A 16853-nucleotide genomic window follows, 5' to 3' on the forward strand; every position below is an offset into this window, starting at 1 on the left:
CACTTTGGGAGTCTGAGGCAGGTGGATCACGAGGTCAGGAGATCGAGACCATCCTGGCTAACACAGTGAAACACCGTCTCTACTAAAAATACAAAAAATTAGCCATACATGGTGATGGGGCCCTGTAGTCCCAGCTACTCGGGAGGCTGAGGCAGGAGAATGGCGTGAACCCGGGAGGCCGAGCTTGTAGTGAGCCAATATCGCTTCACTGCACTCCAGCCTGGGCAACAGAACAAGACTCTGTCTAAAAAAAAAAAAAAAAAAAGAAAAAAGAAAATGGGCCTATAGAGCTCCATTTAATGGCAAAAAATTAAGGAAAGAATAAAAAGACTCTGCTAATAATGGTGACGTGAGCTGCTCATATTGTCATTTTCTCTGGGACCTAATATTGGGGAGGAGGTGGGACCACCTGCCACCAGGCTCCAGGTGATTTTCGGGCTGTTCCCCCAAATCACTGCAGCCTCTTCCCTGCTGGTCCCTTGATCCTGCTGCTGTGCCGGGCGTCCTGAGTGGCAGGAGGCACCTCGGCAGCTTCCAGTGGGATAGGCCTGCGGCATTCTGAGCCTGAATGTCGTGATCACTAGGAAGTAAGGAGACATAAGCAGGAAGGGTTCAGGGATGGAGCGGCCGCTTCTCAGGGATCAGTCTCGGGCCCGAGCTGAGAAGAATCCCCTTTCAGGACGATGGCTCCAGGCTGAGGTCAACGCTGTTTCTGTGCGTTATGATGACTGACCTGCATCCACAGGGAAGCGTATCCGGGCTCCTTTTTCCCAGGCAATGTTGGGAATACCTTGAAATGGGCACTGGTGGATTTCAATTCCAGCCTTCCAGAAGCCACTCCAAATGGAAATGGAGCTAACGGATGCAGGTGGAGTAAGTAAACAACTTTAGGTCCCAAACAACAATTTTCACATACAATATAGTGTACAGGGAAAAATAAAGCCTTGGGACCCCAACTCACAGCCAAAACGGAAAAAAATCATTAAGTTGGAAGCTGAATCATGCAAGAAACTGCCTTTCCTTTTGTTCCTAAGCAGATAGTTACAGATAGCTACATCTCCACAGGAAGCTGGTCTATGTTCACCTTATCTTATATAAAGGCTTATGTAGAGGACTGATTTACCGCATGTGAGATGAAGACGTAACTGATCCTTCCCCATCTGCTCTCTTTCTCTTGCAACCTGAGGAAGACCACAGGTTCCCTCTCTCCCCTCCTGCCCACCATTTTCCTCCAGCCCACCCTTCCCCTCCAGCCCACCCTTCCCTCCTGCCCACTCTTTTCCTCCAGCCCAGCCTTCCTCTCCAGCCCAGCCTTCTCCTCCAGCCCGCCTGGAAGAGGAAGAGGTCTGCAGCTTACATCAGAATCTCGAAGTTGACACCCAAAAAAGGTAAAAGATCCTGCGGGATGCTGGCATATACAACTAATGAGATAACGCTCTGGGTGTACATCCTAGCATACAGGAAGAGCATTCTTGTTCATGGCGGTGGTTTCAAATATTTCAGTGAGTTTTCCCTTGAATGCCTCAGTTGGGAGCCACTTCAGTTCAGCGCAGGAAGCAAGGGAGCTTCAAGGACTGGTAGTTATGAATTCAAGCTTATACACAGCGACAGATCACAGGTCTGTGGAAGATACTGGTCAATCAATATACAGAGGTAGCATTCCATAACTGAAGCATAGGGCATATCTGACTTCATCTGACAAGGCTAAAATCATGATTGTTTTTCTAACTGGGAAATTTATGTAACTTATTTGCCAATAAACAACCATCTCTCTCTCCCCATTTTCTGACATAACGCTAGTCGTTAGAGAAATGTTCCGATGATGTTCATGAAAGAACAAACCAGTGTCTTCCGCTTTAATACCACCTATTTCACACATATGACTCTTGCTGCTTCCATGTGACACTAAAAATATCGGGAGTGCCAGGAAGTCTCTTTAATCATCGTTCTCCAACGTGCTCAGGAGATGAAGTCATTCTGTGAAGTGGACTTCAGTTGACACCACTGAGAAAACGTCCTAGAGAAAGTAAAACTTGTAGTGGCCTCATACTTTACAGAAATAATCCAACTTCTTTCTTTCATTTCTCTCCGGTTTTTGGACATGAATTTTAATTGGTTCAGGGCGACCTGTTTCTGCATCAAAGTCTTGGGAAGCTTCCATCTGTTTTTATATTATATTATATTATATTATATTATATTATATTATATTATATTATATTATTTAGAAATAGAGTCTCACTGTGTCACTCAGGCCAAAGTGTAGTGGTATGATCACGGCTCACTGCAGTCTCAACCTCCCAGGCTCGAGCCAATCCTCAGGCCTCCACCACCTGAGTAGCTGGGACTGCAGGTGTGCCACCATGTCCTGCTAACGTTTTATTTTTATTTTTTTATTTTTTGTAGAGACAGGATCTCGTTATGTGGCCAAAGCGGGTCTCAAACTCCTGGTCTCAAGCAATCCTTGTGTCAGCCTCCTAAAGTGCTGAGATTATAGACATGAGCCATGGCACGCAGCTGATTTATTAGTTTATTTTCTCAGAACTCTATGCAACCTGATTCTTAATACATAAGGAAAGAGAAGCCAGTCAAAAGTGGAAGTAGTTGCACACAATGAAAGTGTCATTTGGCACTTAGACAAGAGAGGCGGATTGTAAAAATGAAAGATCTACATGTCGCAATTGGCTGTGGGCTTGGACTCCAGCACTTTTTATTTTTATTTTTTTAGGAGATAGTGTCTCACTCTCTTACTCAAGCTGGAGTGCAGTGATATAATCATAGCTCACTGTTATCTCAAACTCCTGAGTTCAAGTGATCCTCCTGCCTCGACCTCCCAAGTACCTGGGACTACAGATGTGCCATCGCTCCAGGTAATTTTTTTTTTTTTTTGAATTTTTGTAGAGACGAGGTCTCCCTGTGTTGCCCAGGCTAGTCTCAAACATGTGACCTCAAGCAATCGTTCCCCCTTGGCCTCTAAAGCACTGGGGTTATAGGTGTGAGTCACTGTACCCGGCCAAGAAACCAACCCCACCTGTTTTCTATATAAAGTTTAGCATCTAGATACGAAGCAAAATAAGTTTTCAAGATCAAGGAGTCTGAAGGGAAGCTGCTGGGAGGGGAATGGGCTCAAGGCAGCGTTTTCTGGTCTACAGTTTTGCTTATTCTTGGACTTTCCAAAGTCCTGAAAGAAGCAGAAGGAAAGTGAGAAGAGAGGAAGAGGCAGGAGGAAAGGAGGAGGGCTGCACCTCTGCGGTTGCAGATTAGCCCAAGCCGGCTCAGTGGCTGGGAAGGAAGGGAGGAAACCCCCAAGGCCGAAGGTGGAGTCAGAGTCCTGGGTCCAGCAGAGACTGGACAGGAGGAGGGTGCCGGGAGCCAAAGACCTTCCTGCTAGCACTGCAACCTCTTAAACTGCTTAGGCTTTTATCTAAATTTGATATGTCCGCATTTTGTAGACCTCCAAACCAAGTCACTCAGGGTAACCCAGACAGGAAGGGGAGGATGATAGGAGAAGGTGCCCCACCTGATGATGCCCTTCTGGCTTTTATCCATTCCTGGGAATGACTCTTTCTCCAACTCGGGGGATACCCCTATGGGAGAATACAGTGGCGTGGACCAGCAGTGGAGAATTCCAAGTCCAAAAAACGATTGGCATTTTCAAGGAAAGTAAGAAATCATCCTGCATATATGAAATATTGGGAAAAAGGTTGTTACTAATAATTCTCAAGCGACCACTCTGGTGAGACTAGGTTTCTCTGGGGATGTGTGGAGCAGGGTGTATGTACCGAGTGAGCACATCCCACCCTTCAGACTCCTTCAGCTCCTGTCTACTGTAGCAGTCAGAGGGCAACTCCTGTCCTCATCTCCTCTGAGCGACCCACTCACTCATTCACTCACTCATTCATTCACTCGTTAACTCATTCACTCACTCACTCATTCACTCATTCACTCCTTCACTCGCTCACTCACTCATTCACTCACCCTTTTACTCACTTGCTCATTCATTTACTCATTCACTCACTCATTCACTGACCCATTCACTCACGCACTCACTCATTCACTCACCCATTCACTCACTCAGTCATTCCCTAACTCACCCTTTCACTCACTCACCCATTCACTCATTCACTCACTCATTCACTCACTTATTCACTCACTCACTCATTTCCTCATTCATTCACTCAATCATTCACTCACTCAAATCATTCACTCATTCACTCACTCATTCACCTCTTCACTCACTCATTCACTCATCCTTTACTCACACACTCACTCATTTATTGACTCATTCACTCACTCGTTCATTCACTCACTCAATTCTTCACTCCCTCATTCACTTGTTCGCTCACTGACTCATTCACTCACTCTTTCCCTCACCCATTCACTCACTCACCCACTCATCTGTTCACTCACTCATTCACCCACTCACCCATTCACTAAGTCACTCATTCATTCACTCACTCACTCACTCATCACTCATTTATTCCCTCGGTCACTCACTCATTCACTCACTTATTCACTTGCTTATTCACTCACTCATTCACTAAGACGCTCATTCATTCACTTACTCACTTATTCACTCACCCATTCACTCACTCACTCATTCACTCATTGACTCCCTTGGCAATTCATTCACTCACTCACGGTCACTCATTCAGTCATTTACCCACTCACTCACTCATTTCTCCTTCCCTCATCCACTCACTCACTCATTCACTGACTGACACTCACTCACCCATTCACTCATTTACTCACTCATTTACTCCTTCACTCACTCACTCACTCACTCCCTCCCTCCCTCCTTCATTCATTCATTCAGCAGCACCCATGACAGGTTCACTCTGTCCTGGGCTCTGCTGTTGCCCTGGGACTGCAGCAGGGAAGAGTCAAAGATCTCTGAATCCACGGCATTCAGAGTTCAGCCAGGGGACCTTTCGAGAAGCCCAGCAGATAGGTGAAATGCCCCATGTGTGACACTGACGAGGATGTTTTAAGAGCAGCAGGGAGGGAACAGGAGTGTGCATGGAGCCCAAAATTTCTAAGAGGGTGATCTGGGGAGGCCTCACCGTGCAGGAGACCTTGCAGGACAGACCTGTGGAAAGTGGGCAGAGTCGGTAGGGAGAGGAGGGCCTGGGTTGAGGAAAGAGCAGGCTAGGCCTGAGGTTGTCGGGTGCCTGCATGGGCCTCTGGGCAGCACCAGGATCTGAAGGGACCAGAGGACAGGCCAGTGTGGCTTGTGTGGGGTCTGTGACTCCGAGTCAGCAGAGAAGATGCCTGAATTACATCCTGATAGGTGCACCCTGACTTTGAAGCTGAGGACACCCGAGACATGGAGGTGGGGTGGAGGTTGGGGCAGAGCAGGGGATGAGGAGGGAGCCTGTTCCGGTCCAGGTCAAAGGTGGTGGCCTGGCCCTAGTGGCTCCAGATGCAATGAAGAGCCAATGGGGACTTTCCTGAGGGACTTAGATGCCAGGGTGGAAGAGCACTGCAAGGCTTCAGCCTGAGCCCCTGGGAGGATGGAGTCACCAGGAGCTGAGGTAAGGAAGACTGAGCGATGGGGGGTTGTGTGGGGGGTGCAGAGGCCTGAGCTCAGTTTGGCCCCTGCAGATTTGAGATGCCCACTCCATGCACAGGCCGAGACAGCAGAGAAGGGGAAGAGGCTGCAGCTCAGGTAGCCCTGGGATGTGCAGCCCCACATGCTGGGGCACTGGGTCATGGTGTCCTCATGGCTGGGAGCTGCTTCCCTCCTGGGATGCCAGAACTCCTTTAGGGCACATCGGCAACTCCTGCGCTCACCACTGAGGGGAAGTGGGAAGGGCAGCTGTCCCTATGCATGTTCTCCTTCACCTTGTCCTAGGCAGGTCCCAGGCAGCACCACCCTCCCAAGTGGCTCCCCTTGGCCGCTGTCTCTAGTGTTCACAGCCAGACCCTAGAAGAGGGCTGGACTCAGCGGCTCACTTCTGATGAATAGAACCAGGCAAAAGAGATGGTGGTCTCTCCTGAGATTGGATTGGGAGGAGCTGAGGTTCTGTCCACTGAAACTCTCCCCCTGGCTCTTGGTAGGTGCTAGTTCTGGCAAAGCCAGTCACCCGCCCAGGGCAGAGGGCAACCTGAAGCTGATGCCACAGAGAGACTGGGGCCTTCAGTCCAACAGCCTGCAAGCAACAGAATCCTGCCAGCAACACAGAAGTGAGCATGGAAGCAGCTCCTCCCCTGATGAGCCTGAGCCTTCAGAAGACACAGCAGCCCTAGGCAGACACCTGCTGCAGCCCTGGAGAGCCCCTGGGGCAGAGGGCCCAGTGAAGCCTGCCTGAACTCCTGGCCCAAGGAGTAATCATTCCTGGGGTATAAGTGTGTGCTGGTGTGGGCCTTTGGAGTAATCTGTCAAGGGACAATAAAGAACAAGCACACACCTCAGGTCCTACTGGGTGGAAGCTGTACGGTCAGCACGGCATGTAATATCTTCCTCTTGAATTAGAAGATTCATTGCTAAGGCCAAAGTTAAAAAAAAAAAAAAAAAAAAACCTCTAGTTGTAGCAACATTGAAATACATGACTTTCAAAAAAAAAAAAAAAAAGCCATAGCTATTCTTTTCCATCTTTGCTACAGGTATATATTAATATATGTTAATTCCCTGACTGACTGAGCAAGGGGCCAAACTCATAAGAACAGATGTGTGAGGACCGTCAGTGACCACCCTGACCCCAGCCCTTATACACAGACAAACTTTTGAACATAATCCGTAACCTTGGGGGTCTTGACACTCTAAATTTTATTGTTTTTCATTAGCTATTTCTATTCCCTAAACAATACCTGTTCATCGCAGAGAAAAATGGCATTGCCTATACTAAGCAAAAGAAAGGAAATAAAATGCTCAGAAACATTTACAGATGTATGCAGACTCACACACACACACACACACACACACACACGCACGCACGCACTCACACACAGGCTCGCACTGCGTCTAGGCCTGCCTTTTCACTTATTTGTATGTCCTGAACATATTTCCATGTCAGTAGACACATATCTTTGTAGCGGTAACAGCAACTAAATATTATTGCAGCGCATATTTTTACCATCATTTATTTAACTCATCATGTTTGAACTGTTAGGTTGTATCTATCATTTTCTGTATTACAGACAATTTGATGACAAATGACCAATCCCCTAATGTTCAATATAAAAATATCAATTGTATAAGGAGATAACGGGTATTTGGCTAAAATAAAATTCAGTGTGGCCCACCTTCTCCACATGTAACGTGCTCTAAAAAGGCATGAATAATTAAATTAGCCCTTCTATTCTCCAGCACAGATCCTGAGCCCAACTGTGGGTGCAGGTGCTTAGAGCCTCGGTCTGCTCTTCTGCCCGCCAGAAGGCAAAGGCCACTCAACTGCCACCTTAAGACAGCCAGGATTCGCCTCTCCCTTTTAATTAATAGAATAATGCTCAGGTTCACTGCATGAGAGCAGCGCTCTCTGACTTTGCATTCATCAGGATAACCTAGGTGGTTTGTTTAAAACTACACATTTCCTGGCTGAGCTCCCAGAAACTGGACTTCAGTGGTTTAATGGGGGTGTGCATAGGACAGGTGATTCTGAGGACCACGAGGGGTTAGGAATTTCGCCGTTAATTCTGGCCAAGGGAGAGATTAGACCATCCAGCATTGTCTGCAGCATATATTTTTTTTCCTCTTTTGCAATGAATATTTGATGCTCAGCGGGATGAGCCCCAGGATGAGGCACACATCCAAGAAAAATCCATGCCTCTCCATCTTTTCCCCAGGATTGCCCTTTGGTGAGACTCTCCTTTGCGATTGCTTCACTTTCCCGGGTTCATAGAACAAACCTCTTCTTAGTCTCTTTTGTTGTTTCCTATCTGTTCAACAAACACCCACTGCGCAGGACCATCCTCCGGAAAGCCCTCGAGTGGGGCCGTTTGGGAGCCCTTCTTCGTGGGGTGAGCACTGAAGGAACCGGGATCCCATAAGCCCGTGCTTTTGTAGGGGCTGCTCCCTGTCCCATCGCAGGTAACTGGCACCAGGCTGTTAAGCTGTGGATGGGCAACTGGCACAGCGCTTTGAATGTGCGTATTTCAGCACGTGGAGTTGGCCGGTGAAGTCAGCCGAGGTCGGCACAGCGTACAGCAGCGCGCCTGTCCGTAGGGAGGAAGTGTCGTCCCGCCTCCCCGCCAGGTCAGTCCCGTTGCGCCTCCTCCTATCCCACTCTGACTTTCGCGCGCCCATGCGTCTCTGAGTGTAGCGCCCCGATACTCTTCCCCACCCCAAGGATTCTTCTCCCCACGGGACGAGCTGGGGGCCCGGGAGCGCCACAGACCCCGTGGACCCAGGAAATCGCTGCTTCGTCATAGCTAAGCTCGCCGCGCTCAGCTTTTCCCACCACCTGGAGGATCCACTCTCCGTGCGTCCTTCCCGACCTCAGGCTGCAGAGAAAACGTGGGGGCGGGGATCGAGGAAGCCGCGCGCAGAGGCTCCTAGCGCAGCCCCAGGAGGAATCCTGCCGCCACCAAGAAGCTGTGCGCGCGGCCGGGCTCGGCGCTGACAACAGCCGGATCTACCGGGCCTGCCGCGAGCCTCCGCGTCCAGGTGGGGTCTCCGCGCCCCAATTCCACCCCACCCCGCCATCGGCGCTCCCCGCAAGTGCGGAGTTTCCACCGGCCCCGGCGTTCGCGCCCACTCACGGTCTCCCTTGCCCCCCCCCTCCCCGCCCCGGGAGATGCTCCCGGCGTTCTATTCCGCCCTGCCTTGGCCCGCCCAGCGAACGATGTGACCCCGCCCCCTTGCGGTCTCCCCTCCCCCGGTCGCTGCCCCTGCCCCCACCTGTGGCGCTCCGGGCATCTCTAAAGGCCCCAACCAGAGTCCTCCAACCCACCCGCAAGGGTAGCACACCGGCAACGCGGCCCCACCCCCAGGGACTCCGCCCACTTGTGGTGTTACCCCCGCCTCCGCGACCTCACCCACCGCTAGCGCGGCAGCCACCTACGACGACCCCCGCGTAGGTCCTCCTGCTCACACCCGGCCCCGGCCAGCCCCTGCCCCTTTCTCTGCCCCTTTCCCTGCCCCTGCCCCTGCCCCTAGCCGCGCCCCACCCCCGCAGCCCCTCCTGTGCGCTTGGGCCCCGCCCGTCAAGGCCCTTTGACGCTAGGGCCGGGCGGGGGCGCGGGCGGGGCAGCGTTTCCGAGTCGGGCGCACGCGGGCAGGGTCTCCATTGCCTGCTGCGCACCCGGACTAGCGGCTGCCCTCGGCCTCCTCGTCTTGGACGCGGAAGACTCCCGGGCCCCCAAGGGCTCCTTGCGGAAGTTCCTGGAGCAGCTCTCCGGGGCCGGCAAGGCCATCGGCGTGCTGACCAGCGGGGGACATGCTCAAGGTGCGCGCCCCCCTCCGGGCGGCGAGGGAGGGACGGACGGAGAAGGGGAGAAGAGGGAGAAGGGGAGAACAGGGCGAAGGGGATGGGGGAACCGGGCAGAAGAGGGGGAAGCGATGGGAGGACCCGGGGAAAGGTGGGGAAGCGATGGGAAGAACTGGGGAGAAGAGCGGGGAAGCGATGGGAAGAACTGGGGAGAAGCCCGTGCCCGGGAGCGGCAGGGGTACCTGCGGGGCGGCGGGAGCCGGCAAGGCAGCCCCGGGGTCCATGCCGGGTGGGGCGGAGGAGGAAGGAACATGGCGATAGGAACCTCCATTCGGAAAATAGTGAGCTTTCCACCCTCTCCGGTTTATGTTTTAAATTGAGCCTGGTAGAGGGGGTCGCCTGGAGCACCTTCCGGGGTCGTTCTGCCTCTGAGCTGTAGGATGGGGCCGGGCTTCCCCTCCGAATCCTGGGTACAGCGCGATCACTTCTTAAGTTGCCCCCGCCCCCCAACTCCGCCCCACGCCACCCCCCAGCTTGTCGAGGAAGAAAGGGCCGGATCCCGGCGGGCCTCCTGTCGCCTCGGGCCCCCCGCGGCGTGGGCGGGGTCCCGGCTGCTGCAATGCGGGAAACGGCAGGGGTGCTCTGGGTTCCCGCCTAGCGTCTCCGAGGCAGTCAGGCAGCCCCTCGCGTTTCCGTTGGAAGATTTTAAAAAAGGGTTTCCTGCGCTCGCATGTGCTGTCGCCTTCCGGCTCGTGACAAAACCGAAAACTAAAATGGGTCCCAGGCCCTCCCCGCCAGCCTCCGCGGACGGGAAGGAGCAGGAATCGGGGACTCCGGGACGTCAGTGGCGCTGCAGCGCGGGCTCTGGGCTTCCCCTGTCCTGTAATGTGGAAAGGGCTCTCCAGGAGGGGCCGAGCCTGGGCCCACGACGCAGGCGCTCCGGGAGGACATTTAACATTGAAGAGCGAGAGGTGGTGGAGACTGCGCTCCCCAGGCCCCAGGTGCACGTAGGGGCACCGGTGCCCAGGTTCAGGAGGGTGAGGCCTTCTTGGCCAGGTAGCCTTGTTAAATCTATCTGAAAATCACAGATAACTAAGTATCAAGTCGTCACAGATCATTTTAGTATCCTGAATGAGATGGCTACGGAAAACATGAAAACGTCGTTACTGGTTACGTGCATGATGCATCCAAAACATTGTTACCTGCACAGTGGCAGCACTGATATTTGTGGGCTTTTGAACGTGTGGACTGGAGTGTTAAGAGCCCTTCAGAGTTATGACAGTAGTTTGATTTGAATGTTCTTTTCTTGGCGAATAAATGCTGTACATTGAATTTACCCAGGAAACTAGGAAGGTGAACCCACACGAAGGACACAGGCCTGTGGGCTGCTCCAGGCGCCCTTAGGGCGTTGCAGGGCCTGAGCCATGCGCTTCCTGCTCAGCCTCCTGAGAGCCGTGACGGCGTCTCTGTTCTGCCTCACACTGGACCCGCTAGTTTCATATTCTTGTTATGGTTCCGAGGCTACAAGCGGTTGGATTCTGTGAGACACTCTCTGTCTTCCTCCTCCGGCTGCTTTCAAATGGGTCGTCTTTTTTTAGAACTGATTTTTTAAGCAGTGATTGATGGGGTGAGTTGTAGTGCTGTCCTGAACTGCAGAGGGAGCGCATTGAGGAACCTGGGTTTTGATGCTGTGCACATCAGCAGAGTCACCAGCCCAGGGCCCTGTCAGTCCCATTATTAAGCTCATTTCTTGCTCTTGTCATCGTTACTCAGACGCCTTAAAAAAAAAGCAAACTCCTGCTTACCGTCACTGGCTGAGTTTGGCAAATGGGTGTTTACCCTGGAAAGAGGAGCATTTTGTCCTCTGGAACGTCTAAGGCGCCCTTTGGTGAGGTGGTCTGTTTCTGACCACTCTATCCCGTGGGCGTCCTTCCTACTTCCACCTTCCCTTTCCGAACGCCTCCGCCTCCAGGGCTTTAACTTTCCTTCTGTGTGTGTGCCACGCAGAGGTTATGACTGTTGTGCCAGTGCCCTGTTTTTTCTTTCTTTCTTTCTTTCTTTCTTTCTTTCTTTCTTTCTTTCTTTCTTTCTTTCTTTCTTTCTTTTCTTTTCTTTTTTCTTTCTTTCTCTTTCTTTCTCTCTCTTTCTCTCTTTCTTTCTTTCTTTCTTTTCTTTTCTTTTTTCTTTCTTTCTTTCTTTCTCTCTCTTTCTTTCTCTCTCTTTCTCTCTTTCTTTCTTTCTTTCTTTCTTTTCTTTTCTTTTCTTTTCTTTTCTTTTCTTTTTTCTTTCTTTCTTTATTTCCCTCTCTTTCTTTCTCTCTCTTTCTCTCTTTCTTTCTTTCTTTCTTTCTTTCTTTCTTTCTTTCTTTCTTTCTTTCTTTCTTTCTTTTTTTTTTTTTTTGAGACGGAGTCTCACTCTGTAGCCCAGGCTGGAGTGCAGTGGCCGGATCTCAGCTCACTGCAAGCTCCGCCTCCCGGGTTCACGCCATTCTCCGGCCTCAGCCTCCAGAGTAGCTGGGACTACAGGCGCCCGCCACCTCGCCCGGCTAATTTTTTGTATTTTTAGTAGAGACGGGGTTTCACCGTGTTAGCCAGGATGGTCTCGATCTCCTGACCTCGTGATCCGCCCATCTCGGCCTCCCAAAGTGCTGGGATTACAGGCTTGAGCCACCGCGCCCGGCCCTTTCTTTCTTTCTTTCTTTCTTTCTTTCTTTCTTTCTTTCTTTCTTTCTTTCTTTCCTTCCTTCCTTCCTTCCTTCTTTCTTTCTTTCTTTCTTTCTTTCTTTCTTTTCTTTCTTTTCTTCCTTCCTTCCTTCCTTCCTTCCTTCCTTCCTTCCTTCCTTCCTTCCTTCCTTCCTTCCTTCCTTCCTTCCTTCCTTCCTTCCTTCCTTCTTTCTTTCTTTCTTTCTTTCTTTCTTTCTTTCTTTCTTTCTTTCTTTCTTTCTTTCTTTCTTTTCTTTTTCTTTTTGCTGAGGGCCCAAAACTTGCTGCATCTCAAAAGAAGCAATTGCATCCATTTGTTCGCGATGAGCATAAACTGCTCTTTAAGGGAGACTAATTGGTAAACCCGGCTGCTGTGGGTAGAAAGACAGAGGTGGCTGCGGAAGCAGGGCTCTGCCTCTTGGAAGCCTGCACAACCTTCCTGCTTTCTTTCTTCAATATCCGCGGGGGGGGGGGGGGTGGTTAATTTTAATAAGCCCTGGAAACCAACAAAGCAGGAAAGTGCTAAGACATTGAGGTGTGAGATTTAAAATGACAACCAGCAGCCTCTCATTCTTCCTTCACTGAGGAAGGAAGGAACCAGTTGCCTCTTCGTTTTGGGGCTGCAGGGTATGTTTGGCAGAGACACTGGCCCTTTGTGCTGTGTGACTCATGAATTGAGATAGTTCTTTACTAAGTGTTTTGTGCAGTAGGTATGAAAATGGGGAAAGAGGGAGCACTGTCCTTGGTGGAGAGGCGTGGAGAGACGCTGTGATACATAGCGAGTCCTTTTTTTCTGGGCTCCTGGTTTTCAATCTTTTTCTTCTTTTTTTCCTAACAGCTTGAAAGATGATTTTTGTGTCTTAATTAAAAGATTGAAGACTGTGGGTCAGACCCAAACTAATTCCATTGGCATCAAAGAAAAGGATTCTTTACATATTTATCGATAGGCACAATTTATTTTTTTATTTTTTGCTGAATTATCTGGTTAGTCAAATCATACATTAGAGAAGCAATATTAAAAATTAAAAAATAAAAAATGTGTCTGTAAACGTATCCCCCTTCCATTCCAGTCTTTGTTTCTGTGTAATTTTAGAACCTTGGACCATGATGTACATAGAGTTTATATTCTTTTAATATCTTGCTACTTCATTGTTTTCATGTTTAATCTTTGGGTTGATGTATCACAGGTTACTTGACCGTTTCTTACAGGTGTTTGGTTTAGTTTTTTTTTTCCCTTAACGCTAATGTAAATTTGAGTGTTTGGATGGTAGTTTTAGCAGAATTTAAGGCAGAGTCTCAGTTAGGGTGATGGATCGATTTATAGTCCCTAGTTTGAGGAGAGAGGTGGCAATATGCCCTTTCTTCTAAAATTGATATGTTAAATCACAATGGACATTTACATGATTTTGAGCACTTGGGACTCCCCTGGGGTTCACTGGTATTGCACGGTCCGGGCTGGGGATCTTCTGCTGGAGAGGCCCCCAGCGTGCCCAGCGCAGGGTCCTGAGTGTGTTGCTGCAGGACAAGCTCTGGGCTTTGCCCTGCAGCGGCCGTCGCTCTGGGAAGAGCTGGCTGCTCCAGGAATGAGGCCTATGCTCTGAAGCTCACATTCAGCAGACCAGCAAAGGTCAGCACAGATGACCTTATATGAATCATTCATTTAACAAGCATTCATGGAATACACATTCCATGCAGTTGGAACTTAGAGTGGAAGGCCATCAGTTCACTGTTGTCTCAGCAGAACTTTGTCCCTGGGTCCCTGTTGAACTTAGAGTGGAAGGCCATCTGCTCACTATTGTCTGAGCAGAGCTTGGTCCCTGGGTCCCTGTTGAACTTAGAGTGGAAGGCCATCAACTCACTGTTGTCTGAGCAGAGCTTGGTCCCTGGGTCCCTGTTGAACTTAGAGTGGAAGGCCATCAGCTCACTGTTGTCTGAGCAGAGCTTGGTCTCTGGCTCCCTTTTGTAGCCTCCGCTCCTAGGAGGTGCACGGTGAGTGTTGGGGGACCCTCCACAGGCACAATTGCTGAACAAGGACCCCTCCCAAGGGTGTCAGCCCTAGGCCCTGAGCTCTGAAGAGGAGGAAGGCATTCCTGGGGCCATCTCCCCTTCTGGATACTGAGCTCTGCACAGAGAGAAACTCTTCCACATTCACTGCAGTGAAGTTCATACTTTAGAGACTGGGGCCTGCATTCCCCAGAATTTCCATGGCCACAGGTGGTGGCCGCACCATGCGACTGGTGTCTATGTTCCCTGGAATTTCCGTGGCCATAGATGGTGGCTGTACCATGTGACTGGGGTCTGCATTCCCTGGAATTTCCGTGACTGCAGGTGGTGGCTGCACCATGCGACTGGAGTCTGTGTTCCCCAGGATTTCTGTGACCACAGGTGGTAGCTGCACCATGCGACTGGAGTCTGTGTTCCCCAGGATTTCTGTGACCACAGGTGGTAGCTGTACCATGTAACTGAGGGTCTGCGTTCCCCTGAATTTCCGTGGCCATAGGTGGTGGCTGTACCATGGGAATGAGGGTCTCTGTTCTCTGGAATTTCCATGGCCATAGGTAGTGGCTGTACCATGCGACTGGGGTCTGCGTTCTCCAGAATTTCTGTGGCTGCAGGCTGTGGCTGCACCATGCGACTGGGGTATGCATTCCTCGGAATTTCCGTGGCCATATATGGTGGCTGTACCATGTGACTGAGGGTCTGCATTCCTTGGAATTTCCATGGCCATAGATAGTGGCTGTACCATGTGTCTGAGGGTCTGCGTTCTCTGGAATTTCTGTGGCTGCAGATAGTGGCTGTACCATGTGACTGAGGGTCTGCATTCCTGGAATTTCTGTGGTCGCACATGGTGGCTGTACCATACAACTGGGGTCTACATTCCCTGGAATTTCCTTGGCCACAGGCGGTGGCTGCACCATGCATCAGGTCTTCTGTCTCAGGAGTTGGTGCCATTGTCTCTGTTATTCCCTCGCCTGACACACAGAGGCAGTTCCTGACTTTATCACTCCCAGGAAACACACAGGCATCTGTTTTGGATCCTTGTTTTATTTCCCCATCACCTTTCTCATCAAAGGGAAATTCACATCCCTCTAAAGCTGAAAATGGTGTGGGGCCCCCTGGTGGTCTTTCCAAGGCATTATCAGCAGGTAAATTAGATCATGTGGGCCAGTGTACCTGAAATGAAAACAGAAAGGTAAGTCGTGTCACTAAGCTTTGGTGGGAGATTCAGGGTCTTTGTTAGTGGCAGAATCATCCAAAGTAAGTTGTTTGTTCACTGCAGATCTAGATGGTTGGCTGTGTCAGGATTAACCTTAGCCAGTGTCGACAGAGTGTCGCTTAATCCTCACAGAAGCGTGTCAAGTACATTGAAGAATAGCTGCCAAGTTTGCTATTGTCGGGAGAGAGGCAGGTACGTCTCTCGCTTAGCCCAGTGCTGCAGGAGGCCAGGCTCACGTCAGGCTGTGCGTGTGAGTGGGTTGGATTTTTAGCACTCTGGGACGGTAAAGCACAAACATCTATTTTTAACTTGTGGGTGACCTTCTTCTGTGCTGCTTGAGTCTCTGTGGGCCTTTCTCTGTTTCCTTCCTGAGGAGTCTGTGCCAGGGTCCCAAGCGTTCTCTGGGCTGCACATCCGCGCCTGCCCAGTGAGGAGCCTCCTCCTGGTGGCTGTGGGACTGGGCTGGGCCCACACTGTCAGCATCGTCTGGGGTAAGCAAGCCCATCCTTCCACACCTCAGTGTCCCCAGCTGTTGAACAGGGCTAATCAACTGACCGTCAGGATTAATGGGGATCAGATGCGCTCATCTCATAGCCCTGCTTGGTAAATAGCCACTTCCACTCTGTCCTCCAATGTGCTACTCTAGACTTTTTCTTTACCTCCATTTAGCCAGGTGATTCGAGGTGACAGTGACAGTGACTATCAAGAGGGATGTACAGAGGAAACCAGTGGAAGAGAGCTCGAGGAGCAGACATGGGCGCAGGGAGCACAGTGCGGGGAGCACGGCTGCAGGGAGCATAGGCATGGGGAGCACAGATAGGTGTAGGGAGCATGGGCGTGGAGAGGACGGGTGCGGGGAGCACGGGCGTGTGAAGCATGGGTGCGGGGAGCACGGGTGCTGGGAGCACAGGGCATGGAGAGCATGTGTGTACTTGCTCTGCTCTGACAGAGGCTGCCGAGCATGTACTCTGTGCTCAGATGGGTCAGAGCCTCAGTGCCTCTTTTTAAAAAAAAAAAAAAAAAATCTTTTTTTAAAGATAGGACTTCTGTCTTCCTGGTGGCCCCTTTTAGTCGATACTCTTTTAAGCCTGGTTTTCCAGAGAAAAGCTAGGAAGGATGGCCTATATAGGTTCCAGTCTGGGCATATCTGGAAGAATGGGTCTTTTTTAGGTTTGAGTCTGGCGTACCTGGGGACATCTTTGAACCTCCACTCAGAGTCCCAGAACCACGTGTAGAGGCTCCCCAAATGTCTGCTGGGACTTTCCCCTCTGCTCGCGGATGATGAAGAGCAGAACCTCACCCTGCCACGACCTCTGGGGTCCTCCTTCCTGGAGGGCAGTGCCTTGGTGACCAGCGTGTGTAGGAGTCTGAGCTGGCACCTTCGGGCTATGCTGTGCAGCGGGGGCTCATGCCATGGGGCATTCTTGTGTTCTGCACCGGGACTGGTGACGTTGGGCATCCTCGTGCAGTGTGGACCACATGAGGTGCACATGAGCCAGACAGCTCCCGGAATTCGGAGCCTGGCTCTGTCTCAGGCCACCCACCTGTCTGTGGCATTTTTGAGGGATT

General features: G+C 50.9%; 1 protein-coding gene across 1 annotated transcript in view; it reads left to right on the plus strand.

Moving 5' to 3' along the window:
* Positions 1 to 8080: 8080 nt before the first annotated feature.
* Positions 8081 to 16853, plus strand: part of LOC135965073 (uncharacterized) — a 45765-nt gene continuing 36992 nt past the window's right edge. Inside the window, exons 1-4 of the mRNA XM_074000698.1 lie at positions 8081 to 8157; positions 8439 to 8602; positions 8929 to 9011; positions 9095 to 9383. Coding sequence (XP_073856799.1) covers positions 8081 to 8157; positions 8439 to 8602; positions 8929 to 9011; positions 9095 to 9383 — 613 coding nt within the window. The remainder of the gene's footprint in view (positions 8158 to 8438; positions 8603 to 8928; positions 9012 to 9094; positions 9384 to 16853) is intronic.

Source organism: Macaca fascicularis, chromosome 9 (genome assembly GCF_037993035.2).
Source record: "Macaca fascicularis isolate 582-1 chromosome 9, T2T-MFA8v1.1".
NCBI lineage: Eukaryota > Metazoa > Chordata > Mammalia > Primates > Cercopithecidae > Macaca > Macaca fascicularis.